General features: G+C 53.5%; 1 protein-coding gene across 2 annotated transcripts in view; it reads left to right on the plus strand.

Moving 5' to 3' along the window:
* Positions 1-18,084, plus strand: part of SFXN5 (sideroflexin 5) — a 132,937-nt gene that overhangs the window by 89,677 nt on the left and 25,176 nt on the right. Inside the window, exons 10-11 of one of the 2 annotated variants that reach the window (XM_004696086.2) lie at positions 108-198; positions 17,928-18,043. In XM_004696086.2, coding sequence (XP_004696143.1) covers positions 108-198; positions 17,928-18,043 — 207 coding nt within the window. The remainder of the gene's footprint in view (positions 1-107; positions 199-17,927; positions 18,044-18,084) is intronic. The other variant, XM_030884691.2, reaches the window with a different exon arrangement.

Genomic DNA, 18,084 nt, shown 5'->3' on the forward strand with positions numbered 1-18,084 from the left:
GGGGGGGGGTAGGGCAAATTCAGGGGAAGATGACCGCCCTCTCCATGAGCCCTTCCGCCCACAGGCCACCGCCACACCACACACTTGGTCTGTGTTTTCTTTCCTAGGTGGGCCTTAATGTCCTGGTGCAGAAAGCCAACAAGTTCACCCCCGCCACTCGCCTCCTGGTCCAGAGGTTTGTGCCGTTCCCTGCCGTAGGTAAGACTCGCCGGGAGGGGAACCTGGGTGTGTGTGCTCCTTGTGCAGGTGTGGCCGCAGGGCTCCTGGGACCCCGACCATTCTTCACGCCTCCCCCAAGGCCTGATCTCCCTGGGCTTGGGTAGTTGGAGCAAAATGTGTGGAGAGAAAGGGCAGCGGGGGCCCTGCTGAGCAGCTTCTATGCCCACGCCTGCTTTCAGCACAGGCGTTCATGACTGCAGCCCCACCCTCACCCCAAGGAGCCCTGGTGACAGAGTGGGTAATGAGCTGTGCTTCCAACCACCTGCAAGGTCAACTTTCAAAACCACCGGCCAGTTTGTGGGAGAAAGACAAGGCTTTCTTTTTTTTTTTAATCGTTTTATTAGGGGCTCATACAACTCATCACAATCCATACATACATCAATTGTGTAAAGCACACTTGTACATTCATTTGAACATTCATTGCCCTCATCAAAACATCCCCTCTCCACCCAAGCCCCTGGCATCAGCTCCTCATTTTTCCCCTCCCTCCCTGCTCCCCCCAGCTTTCTATTCCCATAGCGAATTAGGGTTTCAGAAACACACGGGGCAGTTCTACTTTTTCTTCTTGGGTTCTTATGAGTCATGATTGCCTTGATGGCACTGAGTTTGTGTGTGTGTGTGTGTGTGCCTATATACACACAACTGTACATACATAAACATATAATAGAATGCATATGTTATATTTAAATATTTATAAATACATGCTATAAATATACGTTTTATTAAAATTATTAAATGGGTGAAATCAATAAATATATACACACACACATATATCTATAATTTTTGCAATGCGTTGGGATGGACCTGATGGCTGTGGGTCCGGTTGGGGTTCGGGGCCGCACGGGGTGTGTGGCTGGAAAGCAGGGGGCCCTGGGAACTCGGCTGTGGGAAATGTTCCAGAAAGCTTGAACAGAGCCGGAGCCTTGCCTTCCAGGATATACATGGGCAGCAAACCTGAGTCCCTTCAGCAGAGCCTGTGGCTCCCCGCCCGTGGAGCTCATGTCACAGCCTGGTTCTGACAGGGACACAGAGATACGGCTCACACACCACACGACTGACTTCACGATTCCAGTAGTGAGCGGCCCTCTGCCGGATCTTGCTGTCTAGCACATTGATCCCAAGGCACATCTAGAAGGTGGCCACGGTTGACACGTTACCGGCGGGCTGCCTGGCCAGTTTAAGGCCTATGCTCCGTGCGGGGCCATCGCAGGATGGGCGAGTCCGAGGCGTCTTTCCTCCCGCTGGCCACGGTGGGCGGCATCTCCAAGAGCTTCTGATGGCGTGAATCCCGGATGGGGGAGCACTTAACCGGAAAGCGTGAACTCCGCCTGTGCCGGTTCTTGAGGGTCCTGGGTGGGGTGTGTGTCATTACTCAATGGTGAAACACCCCCCCTCAAAAAAAGCACATCTATCACTCTGTCACATGTTCAAAATGTTGTGATGCTCTGTTGTCATAAGACTCTCTTTGGGTTTCGCTGTAAGCCATGGACACCCTCCCTCTGAGCAGAGCGCAGGGACCGCGCCGCACTGCCAAGGGCTTTGCGGCACGCACATAGGCAGGACCAGCCGCCTGGCATGTCAGGTCTCTGTGGGCTTTGTGGGGCACTGCGGCCCCTCAGGCTTGGTAGGCTGGCCCCCGAGGCCAGCCCATGGTGTGAGCACTCCCTGCACGGGGAGGCAATCTCTCCTGCTCTGGTTGAGATTAGGATTGGTCATTCAAGATGGTTGCTGTAGGCCTGTGCCCTTTAACAGCCTGCACCCTGTTTAGGGAGAAAGGCCTGGGAACAGTTGTTGGTTTTTGTTTGTTTTTTTTTTAATAAAAAGAAATCATCCTTGAAAGCAGCTGCAGGCAGTGCATGCTTAGAATTCAAAAGAGAAATGTTTTCCCTGGAGCCATCTTTAAAGGGAACCACGGTTTAACACAATTAATAGAGAAGGCTTGCCTGGAGCGCTTCTCTCCTTTAAAGTCTTATCTGGACGCAATCGCATGGACCAGGGAGCTCCAGTTCACGGGGGAGGCCGTGAGCTGAAGTTCCGGGCGGCAATGGTGCGCACAGTGGCCTGATGGGAAGAATGCTCCCAGCACCGTCCAGCTGCTCGCGTGGGCGTTGAGTGAGAGTATGCCTGGTCGGGTATGCCTTTACTAAAGACAGAATTTAAAAAGGAGAAGTATAAACCAGTGCTCGAATGACAGCACCTGAGTGCCCCATCAGGGACCAGAAAACAGAGATGGAGCTGGGCTCAGGATGGGTGTGGGCTCCCGGGACCTCCCTGGTGCTGAGGCTTGGCTGAAGTGTTGAGAGGCAGACCCAACCTCAGGGTCATGAGCCAGCTTTTCACCTTCAGGGCTCAGCTTCCCCATCTGTAGGTGTGGCACCGTACCACCTTCCGCTGGTACACAGCAGTCGGGAGGGTGAGATGAGTCCACATTAGATGAGGTTCCATTGAGAGAAAGGGCTTTGAAGCCCCTGAGAAACCCCCTCGAGAAGGTGAGAGATCATTACTGGGCTGCCCCACCTCCTTGATGGCCCAGAGGCTAATGAACTCCCAGGACCAACCACCTGGCTGTGCCTCCGCTGACCCAGATAATTGCTATAGCAACTCCACACTTTTAATGAACTCTCGGCTATTTCTGGCGTGGGCCATTAATGGCTAACTCTTTAGATCTGACTTTGTTAAGGGGCCTAATTGAGCCAGCCCTGATGCCAACAGTGGGTGCCTCGCCATTTGGGGCTCTAGGGTCAAATGGGGCTTGAGCAGCCTGAAAAGTGGGCAGCTCCCAGCCACCCACTGGCCTGGACCGGATCTGGCACTTGGGCAGATGGAATCTGTCCCCAGAGCCCAACCTCCGATAAGAACTCCGCCAGGGGCCCAGTCCCGGCCTGCTCTGCCGCCATCGTGCTGGTGTGACCTTGAGGGTGGTCTTGTTTTAATCTCTGCCAGGTTCTTTGGGGAGGGTCCCTGCTTTGGGCGTTCACCTTTTTGGCCATCACCACCTGAGACTTTCTGACGTGGTGCTCTTTGGATTCCAGGCCTGTGACAACTGCCCTTTTGGGAGAGGAAGTGACCTTCAGGTTGCCCCCACTCACCAGCCACCTTTACAGAGACCAGGGGCACAGGCTGCACAGTGTGGCCCAGCCCTGAGCATCCGGGACCCTGCCCGAGGCCCAGCTGTATGCCTACCTACCATCCACACCTCATCCTCCTGCCCCATTTCAGCCTACCATTCCCCCATGTGCGGATGCCGGGCCCAGCTGCCCCTGCTGACTCCCCTGGTTAATGTGACTGTGGTTTACCAGAGAAAGAGAAGCGCCCCTCACTCACCAGGAGCTCACAAGCCCCCTGGCCAAGCCATTGACCAGCCCTTGCCCTTGGCCTTCCTCTACCATAGCTCCAGGCCCCACTGTGTGCTGGCAGGGCCTTGCTCTCTGTAGGTGGCCAGTCCTATGATAAAGCTACCGAAGTGAGCTCAGGTCTCACTCTCTCTTCTGGAGAGTCCTTTGCCCCTTCCCTGCTGCAGTTGAGCCGGTTTTAGTTTGCGGCGTCTCTGTAGGACTGAGTAGCACTTAGGCCATTGCATGGCTATGACAAACTGCCTGTCTCGTCTTTCTTCTGTGGAGCAGCTCAGGTATTCGAACAGCTGGCCTTTTGGTTAGTGGTCCCATGCCTCTCCTTAAAGGTGCCAGCAGGACTCCTTTTGCCATCCTGGGCTCGTCTGAACAGGAGACAGGACTCACCATGAGTACACATGGGCACAGGTTGATGATCCTATTGATGATCATACACCCCTGGCTGCTGGTGTGTGTGTGTGTGTGTGTGTGTGTGTGTGTGTGTAGGTATGTTCAGTGTCACAGGACTTTATGACCTGTGCTCAGAAGCCACCTTCTAACTCCCCTCTCCTAGGCAGTCTGGAAACTCAAGCTCCGGGGAATACGGAGGCTCCCAGGAGTCAGTGGTTCTGTCCCACCCCCTCTCTGCTGCCCAGCTCCTCCCAGGGTCTCCTGCTCCAGGGGGCAAGGAGTCTTGTCTTCACTGGGCTCTACCCACCTAGGACCCTTGCTGTCCTCACTCTCTACCTGCAACTTCTTCATCTGGAATTGGGGGGGAGGGCGGTACCCCACTTCTGCCCCTTCCTGCTGGGATGCCCCTCACAGCTCCCTCAGTTTGCAGAGCCCAATGCATAGGGCCTGCTGCCTCCATCCATGCTCGCCCAGCAGGCCCACCGTCGACCTCAGCCCTCGCTGCCACAGCTGAGAGGGTCTTGAGGGAAGATGGCCCAGCCCCATGGAGCGGAAGAATAAACACACTCCAGTTTGCTAAGAACCCATTGCCGCCGAAGCTTCCGACTCAGAGCGGAACTGCGCCTTCAGGTTTCTGAGACGGTAAATCTCGGAGATCAGAAAGCCTCGTTTTCCTCCCACGGGGCTGCCAGTGAGTTCGAATTACTGACCTGGCAGTTAGTGGCCCAACTCATAACCCACGATGCTACCAGAGGTCCCAAGATTTGCTAAGAGTTGTACTGAAAGGAGAAAACCCAGCCCAGAGCCATCTCAGCCCGCTTGGCCAGCCCTCCGCCCTGTTGCTGAGAGAGCGGAGGAAGGGTCCACAGTCACTGTCTGCCTCCACACTTGCCCCGTGTTTCTGCCTCGCTGTGTGTGTGTGCGTGTGTGTACGCGCTCTTGCGTCTATGAGCACACGGGAAGCCAGGAGGATGCTCAGAGCAGCCACTTCACTCACGCAAGCTGGACGCCGAGCCTCGTGTGCCCCTGGTTGAGAATCATAGTCATGTGGGAAATCTCGTTTCTATTTATACGTGGAGATGCTAGGAGAAACGGCGAGCCCAGGAGCATGTGTGCTGGCATCAGAATCGATTGGGGACTGGTAATTAATTTGTTTAGACCTTAATTAATTCTCCAGTTCTTTATTATTTGTGGACTGTCACGCTTAATTGTGTTCAGGAGGCTTGAGCTCGGAGCAGGCCCTCCAGTAATTGACGTGTGGTGGCTGAGAGGTGGAAGTTAATGGTTTGGGGAGCTGGGCAAACAGTGTAATTAAAGGTCAATAGAAGAGGCATTGGCAAAACACACCCCACCCCCACCCCCAGCCAGGTCCAGCCACCGAACTCCCTCCCGAGTGGAGCTCATTCCCAAGGAATGTGGGACCCACAGCCAGCCCTTCCAGGAGGAGCCAGTGGGGCTGGAGGAGGGGAGGAATTTACCAGCTGGAGTGCTGGGTCCTGGTTCCCCTGGGATGCTGGTGAGAGGACTAGACATCTTAGGGATGGGGGGCTTTAGCTCGGAGCTAAGAGATGGAGGCTCTCAGGCATCACGTGGGCAAGGACAGCTGAAAGGTCGGTGTCCCTTGCCTCACGTGGGCAAGGACAGCTGAAAGGTCGGTGTCCCTTGCCTGGTGTGTGTGTGTGTTTCTGTGCATGTGTTTCTGTGCGTGCAGGAAAACCTAGAGGTCACCCCAGGCTTCCCGACTGCTTCCACTTGGAGCAGCGTCCTAGGTTGGCAACAAGCCCCATAAGGGATCTAGGCTCACTGCAGAGGAAGGCCTGAGCTCCAGCCCCTGCCACCTGACTCTTCCCATAGGAGGATGGACTTCCGAACCAGGAAGGCCCGCCTCACCATCCCTGTGCCAGCAGATACCCTCCTGCGCTGTCCCAGCCATTCTCTTCTATCCAAGGTCAGTTCCTCTCCCTGTGTCCACTAGCAGGGCCATTCCTCAGGGGGTGGGGGCATTCCTGGGAGAAAGTCCGCCCCCCCACCTCCCTGCAGGCATGGCGAGATGCTCCAAATAACACAGAAAGCAAAAGTTCTGGCTCCAAATAACACAGAAAGCAAAAGTTCTGGCTCCAAATAACACAGAAAGCAAAAGTTCTGGCGACTGACGCCTGTGATCAAGTCCCCAGAAAGATGGAACCTGGCAGAGACGGCCTTGTAGTCAGTTTCCAGCACGAAGGTTTGAGAAATCTCTTATGAACTGAACAGTTTAGGGAGGAGGTTTTTTGTATTATTTTAAAAGGGCAGGGGGGTTGCTAAACTACACCACTCCTATCAGTAGTCAAGGAGCATTTAGCTTGGGCAGCTGTAGATTCTGCTGAACCTTGGAGGAAGTTTGTGTTAGAGCTTGGTGAAAGTGGGCTGGCCACCAGCATAGGGGCAGCCTCCAACCTAGCCTGGTTCCCAGTGTGTCTCAGGCCCCAAGAAGACCCTAGCCCACCTGAAGTCCATCCAGATCAGGGGACTCTCTTGTGAAGTGCCCCAGGCTGGCTCCCATCAGCCCCTTCGGAACTGCCTGGACAGGTCAGAGACTGGTAGCAGTGGACAAGTGCCCCAGTGTCACGGTGCTGACGTTGGCTTAATCCACAAACCCGGGGTCGAGACTTGGGGATGTCGGGTGCTGAGGGTGGGCCCCAGTTGCTGTCTGCCCCTGACAGGCTCCTCAGACTTCAGCTGCATTCCTTGTGGTAGAGGGCTCCAGACAGAGGGGTCCCCTAATTCTGGACCCCACACGTCAAGAATAGCACCGGGAAGCGGGAGCCCAACAGAAGGGTGGGATATTTATGAATTCTAAACAGTAGCCAAGGCTGTCATTGGAATGAGCTGTCTGCCCTCTCTCTGCGCCCCCCTCCGCTGGGTTAGGGAAGCATCCCAGTAGTAGTCTTGCCCCCAAAGCTGGGGCGGTGGGGGGGGTGACACTCACATGTGAACCAGTGAGTCAGGACCTGGTGCGCAGTAGATGTTCAATAAATGCTTATCAGATGGATGGCCTCTAACTCAGACTTGAAAATTCCTGAACACACAGACAATCGGCCTTGCAGGGCAAGCCGGCTTCACCAAGACCCAGAATGTAGGGAGCACCGGGCAGAGGAGGGCAGGTGTAACTGCAGAGCCGGGGGAGGGTGGAGAGTGGGGGTGGAGGGCATGCTGGGACTTTGGGTATTAGTTAGAGAACCACTTTTAGCCTATGGTTAGTGGGCAACCATGGGAGAATCTCAAGCTAGGGAGCGGTTAGGATAAAATAGAGCTTTCCAGAAAACGAGTATGTTGGCAGAATCTTACATTAAGAAATTCTGAACTTCAGTCAGCCCACACCTAAATTTGCAGACGGAGTTTTCAATCCAGCAATTCCCAGTCCTGAGTTTGTGACACCTCAATGTGGGTTGTGAAACTCTCCCCAAATCCTCAAGCTATTTAAAAGAAAATCTGTTTCCTCCAGAAGTTAAACATAGAATTACCATCTGACCCAGCAATTCCACTCCTAGGCTTATATCCAAAAGATCCAAAAGCAGAGGCTCGAGCAAATACTTGATGCCGACGTCCCCTGCGGCGTCATTTACCGGAGCCCAAAGGGAGAAGCCCCTCCAGCGTCCACCAACAGAGGCAGATACCAAGCGGTGGCACATAGAGTGGAATATTACACGGCCAGAAAGAGAGCTAAAGGCCCCACGCATGCCAGGGCACAGATGGTCTTTGAAGCCATGATGCCAAGTGAAATCAATCAGACGCAAAAGGACGGATGCCACGTGACGCCCCCCACCCCCCACTTAGAGGAGATAGCCTGAACTAGGCAAGTACAGAGAAACAGTGGTTACCAGGGGCTGAGCTCATAGTTTCATGTGTTGGGCTGTGGTGTACCATATCAGCGTTCAAACCACCAGCTGCTCCTCGGGAGAAAGATGGGCTTTCTACTCCTGTAGAGAGTGACTGTCTCAGAAACTCCTGGGGTAGTTCTTTCTTGTCTGGCAGGGTCGCTGTGAGTTGGGATCGACTCAATGGCAGTGCGTTTAGAGGGGCTGGGAGGTGAGAGGAACTAGGGAGTCATCAATCACTTAAGGGATCCTGGGGGCTGGAAATCACTTAGAAAGAAAGCGGCGATGGTGGCACAACCTGGTGAGTCTAATCAATGTCTACGTTGTATGCGGAAAAACGCTTAAAACGGAAATGTTTTGTGATACATATATATCGCATTGTGATTCAGAGAGATATATTATAGCAATAAAAGGGAAACTCCATACCACATAGCCCTGCATCTCAGGTGAAATAATGGGGAACATTAAGAAATCGAGGGATTGTTAAGATGTCCAGCATCCTGTGGGAATCATTGTCCCTCTGCACCTGTGAAGGTACACAACCTGTGGGAATCCTGGCTCTCTCTTCTGGGTTCCAAGGTGGTGGTGTTAATTGTGTCCCCAATGTGGGCCACAGTCCATCTCCGGCAGGTACTTGAGAACCTGGCTAGGTAAGTGTCTCTGGGAAGGGAGTCAAAGAGACGGACGTGTTTACTGTTTACTCTTATCCAATACTTGTTTACTGTGTGTCAGTATGACTTTCAAAGCGGAGGAAGGGAGGGTGGTTGGGAGGGAGAAAAAAAGGAGAAAGGGAGGGGCAGAGGAAGGAGAGAGGAGGGGAGGCTGGCAGTGCCTTCCTCTCCTGGTAGATGAGGCGGGAGAATCTGGGAGGTCAGTCTGGAGCCCAGATGGGAACTCAAGTCCCCTGATTGCTACGAGAGTGTTTTGTTTGAAATAAAAATGGCGCTCTCTTTTTCCGTTTTGTTTTGATAATCCGTGACTGTTGTGTAAAGTTAAACAATCCTACTTTCCTCCCCGGAGATAAGTGTGGCAGATATCCCTTCAAAGCAATGAGTATGAATGTGGGCTGACTTATCCATGTGTGGTGAAGTTAGCTCTACATAAATACGGGCTGCCAACAAACAAGGTCATGCTGTGTGCACCACCCTGGAGTAACCTCCCAGCAAACTGCCCACATCTGCTGTGGCCGTGCCAGACATCTACTTGCCATTGTTAGCAGCTACAACCACTCGTTCGATGGCTGGTTTTCTTTAAATGATGAGATATTTCACACATAGAAGATGAGAAGAAATCAGAGAGATGTTTCATTCACCTAAAGGGCTCCCTGCCCTCCACCTTCTCAAGCCCGTTCTCCTCCACCTATCATCAGGAAAGACCACTGATCTTACCACTTTACCATATCTTTGTTACCAGAACCCCTTCTGGTCTTGCTGATGCATTGTATATTCTATATTAACTGTATCATACTATCCATATCCTTTAAAAATGTTTTGTTGTGATAGGCGGAAGAACTAAAATCGTTTCATACACTTGGATCTGTGGCATTGGTTGTGAGCTCCACAACATGACAGCACCCTTGCCCACTTCTTCCTTGTGTTTACCGTTTCCCCTTGTGCTCCCCCACTCTCCCCCTACCTTCTGCGCTTTATCCCTGGGCGGTGGTTTCCGGCGGCCGATTGTTCTAAGGGGTACACACCTCCCCATAGTTATTGTTCACCTTGGAGGCCTGTCCATTGCTTGGTGAAAGTGGAGGCACAGGTGGCTTTAGCTCCAGTCCTGAATGATATCTCCTGGCCACAGTCTGAGAGGTCCCATCAGCCTGGTCTCTTATTAGTATTTAGGGTTCGGTTCTACATTTTTCTCCCACTCGATCCTCCTCCTCTTGTGACCCCCTGCAGAGCAGTCACCAGTGGTAGCTGGGTACCATCTAGATCTTCGGGCCAGTGGAAGTGGGGTTCGTGAAGTTCACAACAATGACATCTGGGCTCTACCTCAGATGTTCTTTCAGTTCCGCAGCCAGTGTGGAGAATCACGTCACGAGAGTCAGTACTAGAAGTGGCATGACCAGGATGTACCTTTCTCGTGCCATTGGATATTACCCATTGGGCATCTTGGCTTCTATCCCACCAGCAGGGCATGTCGTCTTACTTGCCGACATCCTCTTCAGCACTTCCTTCGACAACATTTGGCCTTACCGGTCTTCTCAAAGTTTAGTCAGTCTGAAGTGGTTAATCATTTTAATTTGCATTTTTTCCCTTCTTCTTCTAATTTCCCAGTATGTTGGAAAATCTTTTCTTAGTTTTATTTGGATTTAGGATGCCAAATAAAAACAAGACAGAGAGAGGCAATCATTCATACCACACACACCAAAAGGGAATCTTGATAAAGTCCTAACTGTGAAAAGGAAAACTTTAAACTTGTAGAAGAAACTGTGGGTTAATATTTATAACACTGCACTAAGAGTAGATTTTATAGTGACGCAAGGAAACGATGTGCGAGGGAAGAAAAGTTGCTTTCTTGATCTACTGCGCTGTGACCGAAGAGGAGCCCCAGTGGTTTTGTGGGTTACATGGTCATCGGTTGGAAACCACCAGCCACTCCACAGGAGAGAGATGAGGCTTTGCACTCTCCCATGAAGGTGTACTGTCTCAGAAACCCACAGGGGCAGCTCTACTCTGTCCTGTAGGGCCCATGTGCGTCACAGTCCACTGGATGGCAGGAATATGGCAGAAGATACAATCAGCAGAGTGACACAATAAGCCATCGGCTTGGAATAGGAATTTATAAACCCTTTAACCGGTCAGAAGTAATGTCAAAACCATATAAAGAACCCCTGCAGATAGAAATTTTTTTTAGAAACTCAAACAGTCCTTGTTTGATTATTAGTGAGACTGTGTCTATGTTTACTGGTTTTCTAGGGTACTTTCACGAATTACCTACTCATTTTTTAAAATTGTACTTTCCGTCATTGTAATCTTTTTTTTTTAAATCATTTTATTAGGGGCTCGTACAACTCTTACACAATCCATACACACATCAATTGTGTCAAGCGCATTTGTACATTCATTGCCCTCATCATTCTCAAAACATTTCCTCTCCACTGTAATCTTTTTTCTTAATACTGTTTAAAAGTTCTTTATTTTATGACTGCATTTGGCTAAAAGGAACAGAAACCTTCAACTTGCTTGAATAGTCGAGGATGAGCTTTGGGTGAGGGGGCTGCATGGATGACAGGGGGATAATGTCCCCAGGCCCCTATCTCCCACCTCTCCACGCTGCCTGGCTCCTGCCCCCAAACCAGTCCTACTGCCCCAGGGCCAACTCCACTCACACCAACCCTCCGGGACGACGGACAGGGGGGGCTGCTCTGTGGGGTTCCCTGGCAGACGCAGCCTGCCTCCTCTTTCTGCAGGAGAGTGCCTGCTGGGCTGGAACTGCGAACCTCTCAGTTAGCAGCCCAAGCAGGCTCCTGTGCTGGCCTGCTGGTCGACTTGTCAGGTTCCCCTCTCATGGTGCGCAGGCGGTAGCAGCAATGCCAAACATCACCTCCAGACCCAATAGATGACTGTCCAGGCATCCCTTCTTAAGTGGGAGGAGACCTTGCCTTGAAGTCCCCTAGCAGCATCCCACACTGGCTAGGATCCAGTAATACCTCCTTCTTAAACCAAGCGGAGGAGGGGAGGGGACCATTGTGATTCATGTGGACCAAGGGCTCCCAAACTGATTTGACCTATCACCCTTTTCAGGAAAAAAAAAAAAAATGAGTGTCCCGCTGGCAATGAAAAACTCTTGTACTATAACCCTTCATCCGGGATAAAGCGTCGGTATCTGCTTTTTTGCAGCAACCCTGGGCTGGTCCAGCCCCCCGGGGGCAGTGTAATTCACTTTAGGAAAGCACTACAGATGAATCCTTGTGGGGTGGGACAGCTGATGGAGCCAGCCTCTGCGAGGCTTCATAAATGACCATTAGTCGTGTTTTGTCGTCTGTAATATCTCTTCGCAGCTTATAAACAGATACTGGCCATCCTGTTTCCCAGTTCCACTCCGACGCAATGATGAGAAGCATTACTACAGTCGCCTTCGGAAGAGGAGCAGCATATGCAGTGTCCGTTTGAACAATTAAGAAAGCGTTCAGTTTACAGGGCACTTTCTTCACACTAAGTAGTAGCCCTCGTAGCACAGGTGTTCAGCGCTTGGCTACCAACCTGTGGCAGTTGGCAGTTTCAGTCCACCACCCACTCCACAGGTGAAGCTCCGGTGACAGGCTGCCCACCTCTGGACAGACTTACAGTTCTACTCTGCCCTATAGGTGTGAGCACTATGAGGCTGTAACAACCCTTTCGGCGGGAAGTTTTCTTTGACCAATCACAGCATTAGAATCCAAGCCTCACTTAGACTTAGTGTTTAAGGATTTTTTTTAAGTCTTTTCATGGACATAAGTAGTTACACAGGGCACCGCAACCACCCAGGATGTTTTGCTGTTTTTGTTGTTTGCCCTGCTTTTAACCTTGACCCTTTGGGCTCCTTTAATCTTGACGGCCTAACCTCAGAACCCGTAAAAGAAGATTGGGGTCAGGGGAGGGTTTGTCTGCATCGTACTTGCGGTTCAATTTTTTTTCTCTTTTTTTCTTTCTTTACCTGAAGGTAAAAATATCCCGGAAGTAAATCAGTTTCATGCCTCCAAGGGAGCCAAGTCCTGCTGACTCTAACATGCTTATGCTCTGCTCTGAGAAGCTAGGGGCCCAAGTGGCATAGTGGTTATGAGCTGGGCTGCTGACTGTGAGGTCAGCAGTTCAAAACCACCAGCTCCTCCATGGGAGACAGATGGGCTTCCCACTCCCATCAAGAACTACAGTCTCAGAAAGTCACCAGGGCAGTTCTATCCTGTCCGGTAATGTCCCTGTCCAGCAATGACCCTGTCTGGTAATGTTGTGATGATTTACTCGGCATCACCCGATGGCAGCGGGTTGGGTTTAGGCCTTTAAGAAGTTAGGCCATTTCTTTTCTGGGTCTAGACAAGTAAAATAGGATTACGTTCTCCTTGTAAACACTCAAACAATACTGACAAATTTAGAGTCAAAAAGTGAACGCCCTTTCCAACTCCCCCATGCGCCCTGGATCGGGTCCCCTTCCACAGAAGGGCCACTGTCGGTGCTGAGCCTTCCAACGTGCTGCCTGCAGGGTGTGCACTGCTGTGTCCCATGCTGCTGGTGGCAGGCATCCACGTCCCTGCCATCTTCCCAGACACACTCTGGAGCACTTTGTCGCCTAACACATTGTTTGGGAAATCATCCCGTGTGAGTTCCCCAATGGTGGACATTTAGGTTGTTTCTAATGACTTGCTCTTACAAACAGTGCTATAATTAACATCCTTGTAAATGTCTCTTTGTGCATATGGGCAGGCATTTCTTTAGGGTAGCTATCTATGGTTTGGCAATTTCTACTGCCTTTAATTGCACGGCCTGGTATCTGGCAGACAATCTTCTGCATGTACAATAACTTTCCGTGTCCGTGCTCCATTATCGTGCAAGTTTCCAAAAAGACGCCTTAAGCAACAATTAGGAATCTAAGTTTAAGCGCCAATTCTGTGTGGGTGGCTGTGGTCAGCTGGGGTGACAGCTGGGTGAACAGACACCTCCACTGGTGACAGCGTTTGCTCCTGCACAGGCCGGGTAGCAGGAGGGGTTGGGTGGGGTGGGGCGTCTTCTCGCCACCCCCTCCCGCAGCAGCCAACCTAAAGCACATCGCGGTTTTTAAAGCATTCAAACTGGGGGAGATGCATCTTAGAGCTGAGGGTGTATGCAACGGAACTTTCCCCAGATGAATCGCATCTTGCTCGCCCTCAAGTTTTGAGTAAGAAACCCTGGTGGCTTTAACAGCCGGAGCTTGGCTGCTGAAGGAAAATCGGCTCCCCAGCCTTGCCATGGGAGGGGAACGTGATGATCTGCTTCTGGGAAGATGGTTGTCGCTGCCGTCGGTGGTGGGTGCCCTTGTGTCAGCCCGGACCTGCAGCGACCCCCTGTTCAACCACAGCCCACCTAGAAACCCGGAGGGGTAGCTTTGCACTCTCACAGTGGGGAGGCTCTGACTTGAAATCGACTCCAAGCCACCCACCAACAGCAAGGACTTTGGATGGTCCTTGCTCAGAGCGTCGGTACTTCCGCTTGGTCACACGTGAGTTTCTCCTGCACGTGAGGGTCTCGCTGGGCCTTGGGGTGCCCACTCTGGCCTCGCTCCACCTGTACTTCCTTCCCTGGGCTGGTCCAGCGGGGAGCCCCCTGCGGTCTTCTCTTTGAGAGAACTTCCTTGCAAACACCTCCTCACGCCCCATGCTCCTTCCTCCTCCCCACTCTGTCCCTGGGACCCAGGGTGCTTCATTAGCTGTTCACCATCTCACCGCGATGGGTCTGATGTGAGAATCTCTGTAGCAGTCAAGAACATATTTTCCATAGGACTTGACATGGAGCTAACCCGTGGTGTGAGGCAGTCTCTCCCCTTCTCGCTCACTTATGCCATGACATCTCCCGGCATCGCTGCTCGAACGTCAGTTAAGCCTGAGTCTTGAATGGTGTCAATCTGAGTTGAAGATGTGCCAGCTTTCTTAACATGATCACTCCCAGCCTGCTTAATGAACCTGCAGGTGCCAACCGTAAGACAGCTCGCCGGTGTGTTAGGAAGGCTCTCAGCCTGTGCCTCGGGATCTGGATGGCCAGGGCAGAACCGTCGGTCCAGGGGAGGTCCCGGAAGTGAGATCACCATGAGAAGCTGGTGTTCTCGTGGCTCAAAGACAGGCTGCCTCCCGCCTGCACACTGAGGCCACTTCCGAGACGGCCAGCCTGCGTGTCTGGTCCAGAGGGCGCGTTTCTTTCACATAGTCACCCCAAGCCAAACTCACTGCCATTGAGGGAGTCTGACTCACAGAGACCCTATAGGACGGGGTAGAGTGTCCCTTTCCAGGAGTGGGAAGCCTCATCTTTCTACCTCGTAGCAGCTGGTGGCTTTGAACAGTCGGCCCTGCGGTTAGCAGACCAGCTTAGGATGCTGGGGCAGGGGTGGGGGGTATTCCGAGCGGAGGCGCCTGGGAGGTGCTGTCATTCCGAGGGGGCTTGTCGGGTTTCCTCTGTCTTTTTCCATCCCAGCTGGGAGGGGGACTTTGTCACCCCAGAGCTGCTCAGAAGGGCCGGGGGAGCTGAAGGGAGGGAGACCAAGCTTGCGTTTCTCCTGGTGCTGCCCCTTTTTGTCTCGAGTGGTTTCAGTGTTCGAACCCAAGTCCTGCTCGGACCTCCTGCTGCTACGCTCCGTAATCGGAAATGGCGGGTGACAAATGAGATGCAAGCACAAGTCCCGGACTGGGAGGACCACCACTTACCGGTCACAGACCCTTCTCTTTGCCTGTCTGTCTGTCTGCCCCCAATGCACACACACTTCAGGCTGTCTTCGGGTGGTCACCCATAGGTCAGCACTGTGGGTGCATCTCCCCCTGGTCCCCGCTCCCTGGAATGGTGTTGGGCATCAGGATCAGGGACATTTCAGCTAGCCGTTCCTGGCTCCCCCTGCCCTGGCATGGGTACAGATGTGGGTGCACAGGCTGGCACATGTGTGAATTCAGCCAGCACCTGGAGACCTCTCTGCCACCACCCACACCCCCCAGACAATGAATGCAACACCTCCTTTTGCCCCAGGGGGCAGGCCTGGGGGCTGAGGTGAGAGCACCAGGGCTCCTGACCTCAAGCAGATGCTCATCCTGTGCCCTTGGCTCCCCTGGGATGGTAGTGGTGGGGTGGTGGAGGAAACTCCCCAAGGCCGGGGATGGATGCTTTAGTAAGGCAGGATATCCCAATGTCCTCTCCACTGAGGTCTCCTGGGAACTGAAGGCCACAGGGCCCTCCTGGGTGGTGGAAGGTGCAGTTAATTCCTAACGCCACTAGAGGGCATGTCACCAACACGAGAGCAGGTGCTGTCTTCCCAAGGCAGCCCTCTGGGGCCCTTTTACAGGGGGTGGGGGTGGGGCTGAACCTTAGGGGGACCCTGGATCTGTGCTCTGGAGTTGGGGTACTGCAGAATCAAGATTGAAACCCAAACCTAGGCTCCGGACAGCTGCTGCTGCTCCACATCCATGCCCTTGCCCTCGGAGTCACCTTAGTGACTGCCGGGGTTTCTCCGTCTCAGCACCCTGGCACTCAGGGCTGGCCTGGTCTTTGTTGTGTGGGGCTGGCCTGTGCACTGTAGGTCGTTTAGCAACACCCCTGGTCTTCACCCGTGTGTTGCTAGAAGCTCCTGTTTCTCTCTTTACCAGGCCATAGTTATATATATTTTTAAAAGTCTCCGAAAATTGCCAAAAGCTCCTCTGGTGGGTGGCATAAGTCACCCCCAGGTGAGAGCCACTGTTTTAAGCGTGAGTGTGCCTGTCTCAGGGGTGGGAGAGCCACAGGCCTAAGTCTCAGCCGCAGAGGAAGGTCTGCCCGTGGCGGCATCGCCACTGCGAGTGTCATGCTGGAACTCAGAGGCTCGGAGACGGCATATGTGCTGTCAATGCATTTAAAACTCCCCAGTCTCCTGCTTCCTTCTCCAAAGGCTGCCAAGGGCGTGGTCTGCCCCTCTGTTTACTTCACCTCCCCGCTTCTTGAAACCAGAAACAGAAGCCCAGAGACCCTCAGGGACCAAGCCACCCCTTACCTGCAGAGCCTGCCCCCCAGCTGTGAGCACCCTGGACCGCCAGGGGTCCAGCCCTTGGCTCGGGCACCAGGAGCATCTGTGATCTCCCTCCCACTCCACCTGCCCACCCGGCCCCATCGCCCCCCAGCTCCCCAAACCCTCGTGCACCCCCCTCGGGAGGGAGTGGGGAAGCAGCAGGTGTTGATGCTAATCAGCGTTCACAGCCCAGAACTGCAGTCGCTCCCAGGCTCACACACTCCCCAAAATTAAACACTCATTATACAAAATTAATTGACATTAATTAGCAAAAATTAAAACTTTAAACACAGCAAGGCGCTTTGGGGGGAGGAGTGAAGCAGGCGGGCTCCGCATTTGTCACCTTCATTCCCCCCACCATCATCCACCACCCCCACATCCCCCACTTCCATCCTGAAGCAGGGCTGAGGGGTTCAGGTGAGGTCAGCACCTGCACCCGGCCCAGGCCTTAGCCAGGCCAGAGGAACCCCTTGTTCTCCCCTCTCAGGGAGACTGCACACATACACACACACACACACACACACACACACACACACACCGCACCAACCTCCTCCAGCCAGCAAGTCCCAGGCAAGGGGGACAGAAAAACTTTCATTGCCAGCCACCAAGCGATGGCATTACCTTCCCCCACCCTCCCCCCAAATATCTAATACCCAGCATCTAAGTAAGGCACCCGGAACCTTCCTCTTAGCCCAAGCCCCCATGATCTCAGCTGAGGTGGGGGATTGTGACCAAAGGAACCCAGCCATCTGAGGCAAGACTGTAGAGGCCTGCCCCACTAACCCCTCCCTCACCCCCGGGCCCCTGGGCTGTGTGACCCTGCACCAGTCACTCCCTCTCCGGAGCCTCTCTGAGCATCCATATGATGAGGGGGCGGTGCTGGGTGAGCTTTCGAGCGCGCAGGGCTTCCTGCCTGCTCTGCACCTGCTGTCAGGGAGGCGAGTCTCTGGGAACTGGATTCACTCTGAAGACCCCGGGGGCTGGCTTGGGGACGCCCGCCTCCGTGGTGAGGGCGTGGGCCCTTCAGGCTGCAGAGCCCTCCCAGTTGGGCCTCCCCTTCCAGCCTACACTGCACTGCATGCGCCTCGGGCACCGGAGTGGGGAGAGCAGCAGTCTGGATAACTAGTCACTCTGAGCAGCTGCCCTTCCACCCAGCACTGGTTAGCTTCCAACTCGGCTCTCCAGCTTCCCCAGGAACTTCAAGCCCCCTGCCCACCCCCGGTCCCCTAGCAGGATGAAGGGCACCTGGATGGCAGAAGCCACCACCACCCACCTCTGTCTACTGCCCTTGGACCCTTGTTGCTTGGAGCAGGGAGTGGGGGGATGAGGAGGAGGCCCAGGAGACAGCAGGGAGTGGGGGGATGAGGAGGATGCCCGGGGATGCGATGCTCACCCTCACGCGTGTTCCCTCTCTCTCCAGCCAGTGCCAACATCTGCAACGTGGTCCTGATGCGGTACGGAGAACTGGAGGAGGGCATTGACGTCCTGGACGGGGATGGCAACCTCGTAGGCTCCTCCAAGATCGCAGCCAGACACGTGGGTCGGCCCAGAGCCCAGGGCTAGGGGGCTGGGGGGGG

This window comes from Echinops telfairi, unplaced genomic scaffold (genome assembly GCF_000313985.2).
Source record: "Echinops telfairi isolate 266 unplaced genomic scaffold, ASM31398v2 ScPeMD7_9;HRSCAF=40, whole genome shotgun sequence".
Lineage (NCBI taxonomy): Eukaryota > Metazoa > Chordata > Mammalia > Afrosoricida > Tenrecidae > Echinops > Echinops telfairi.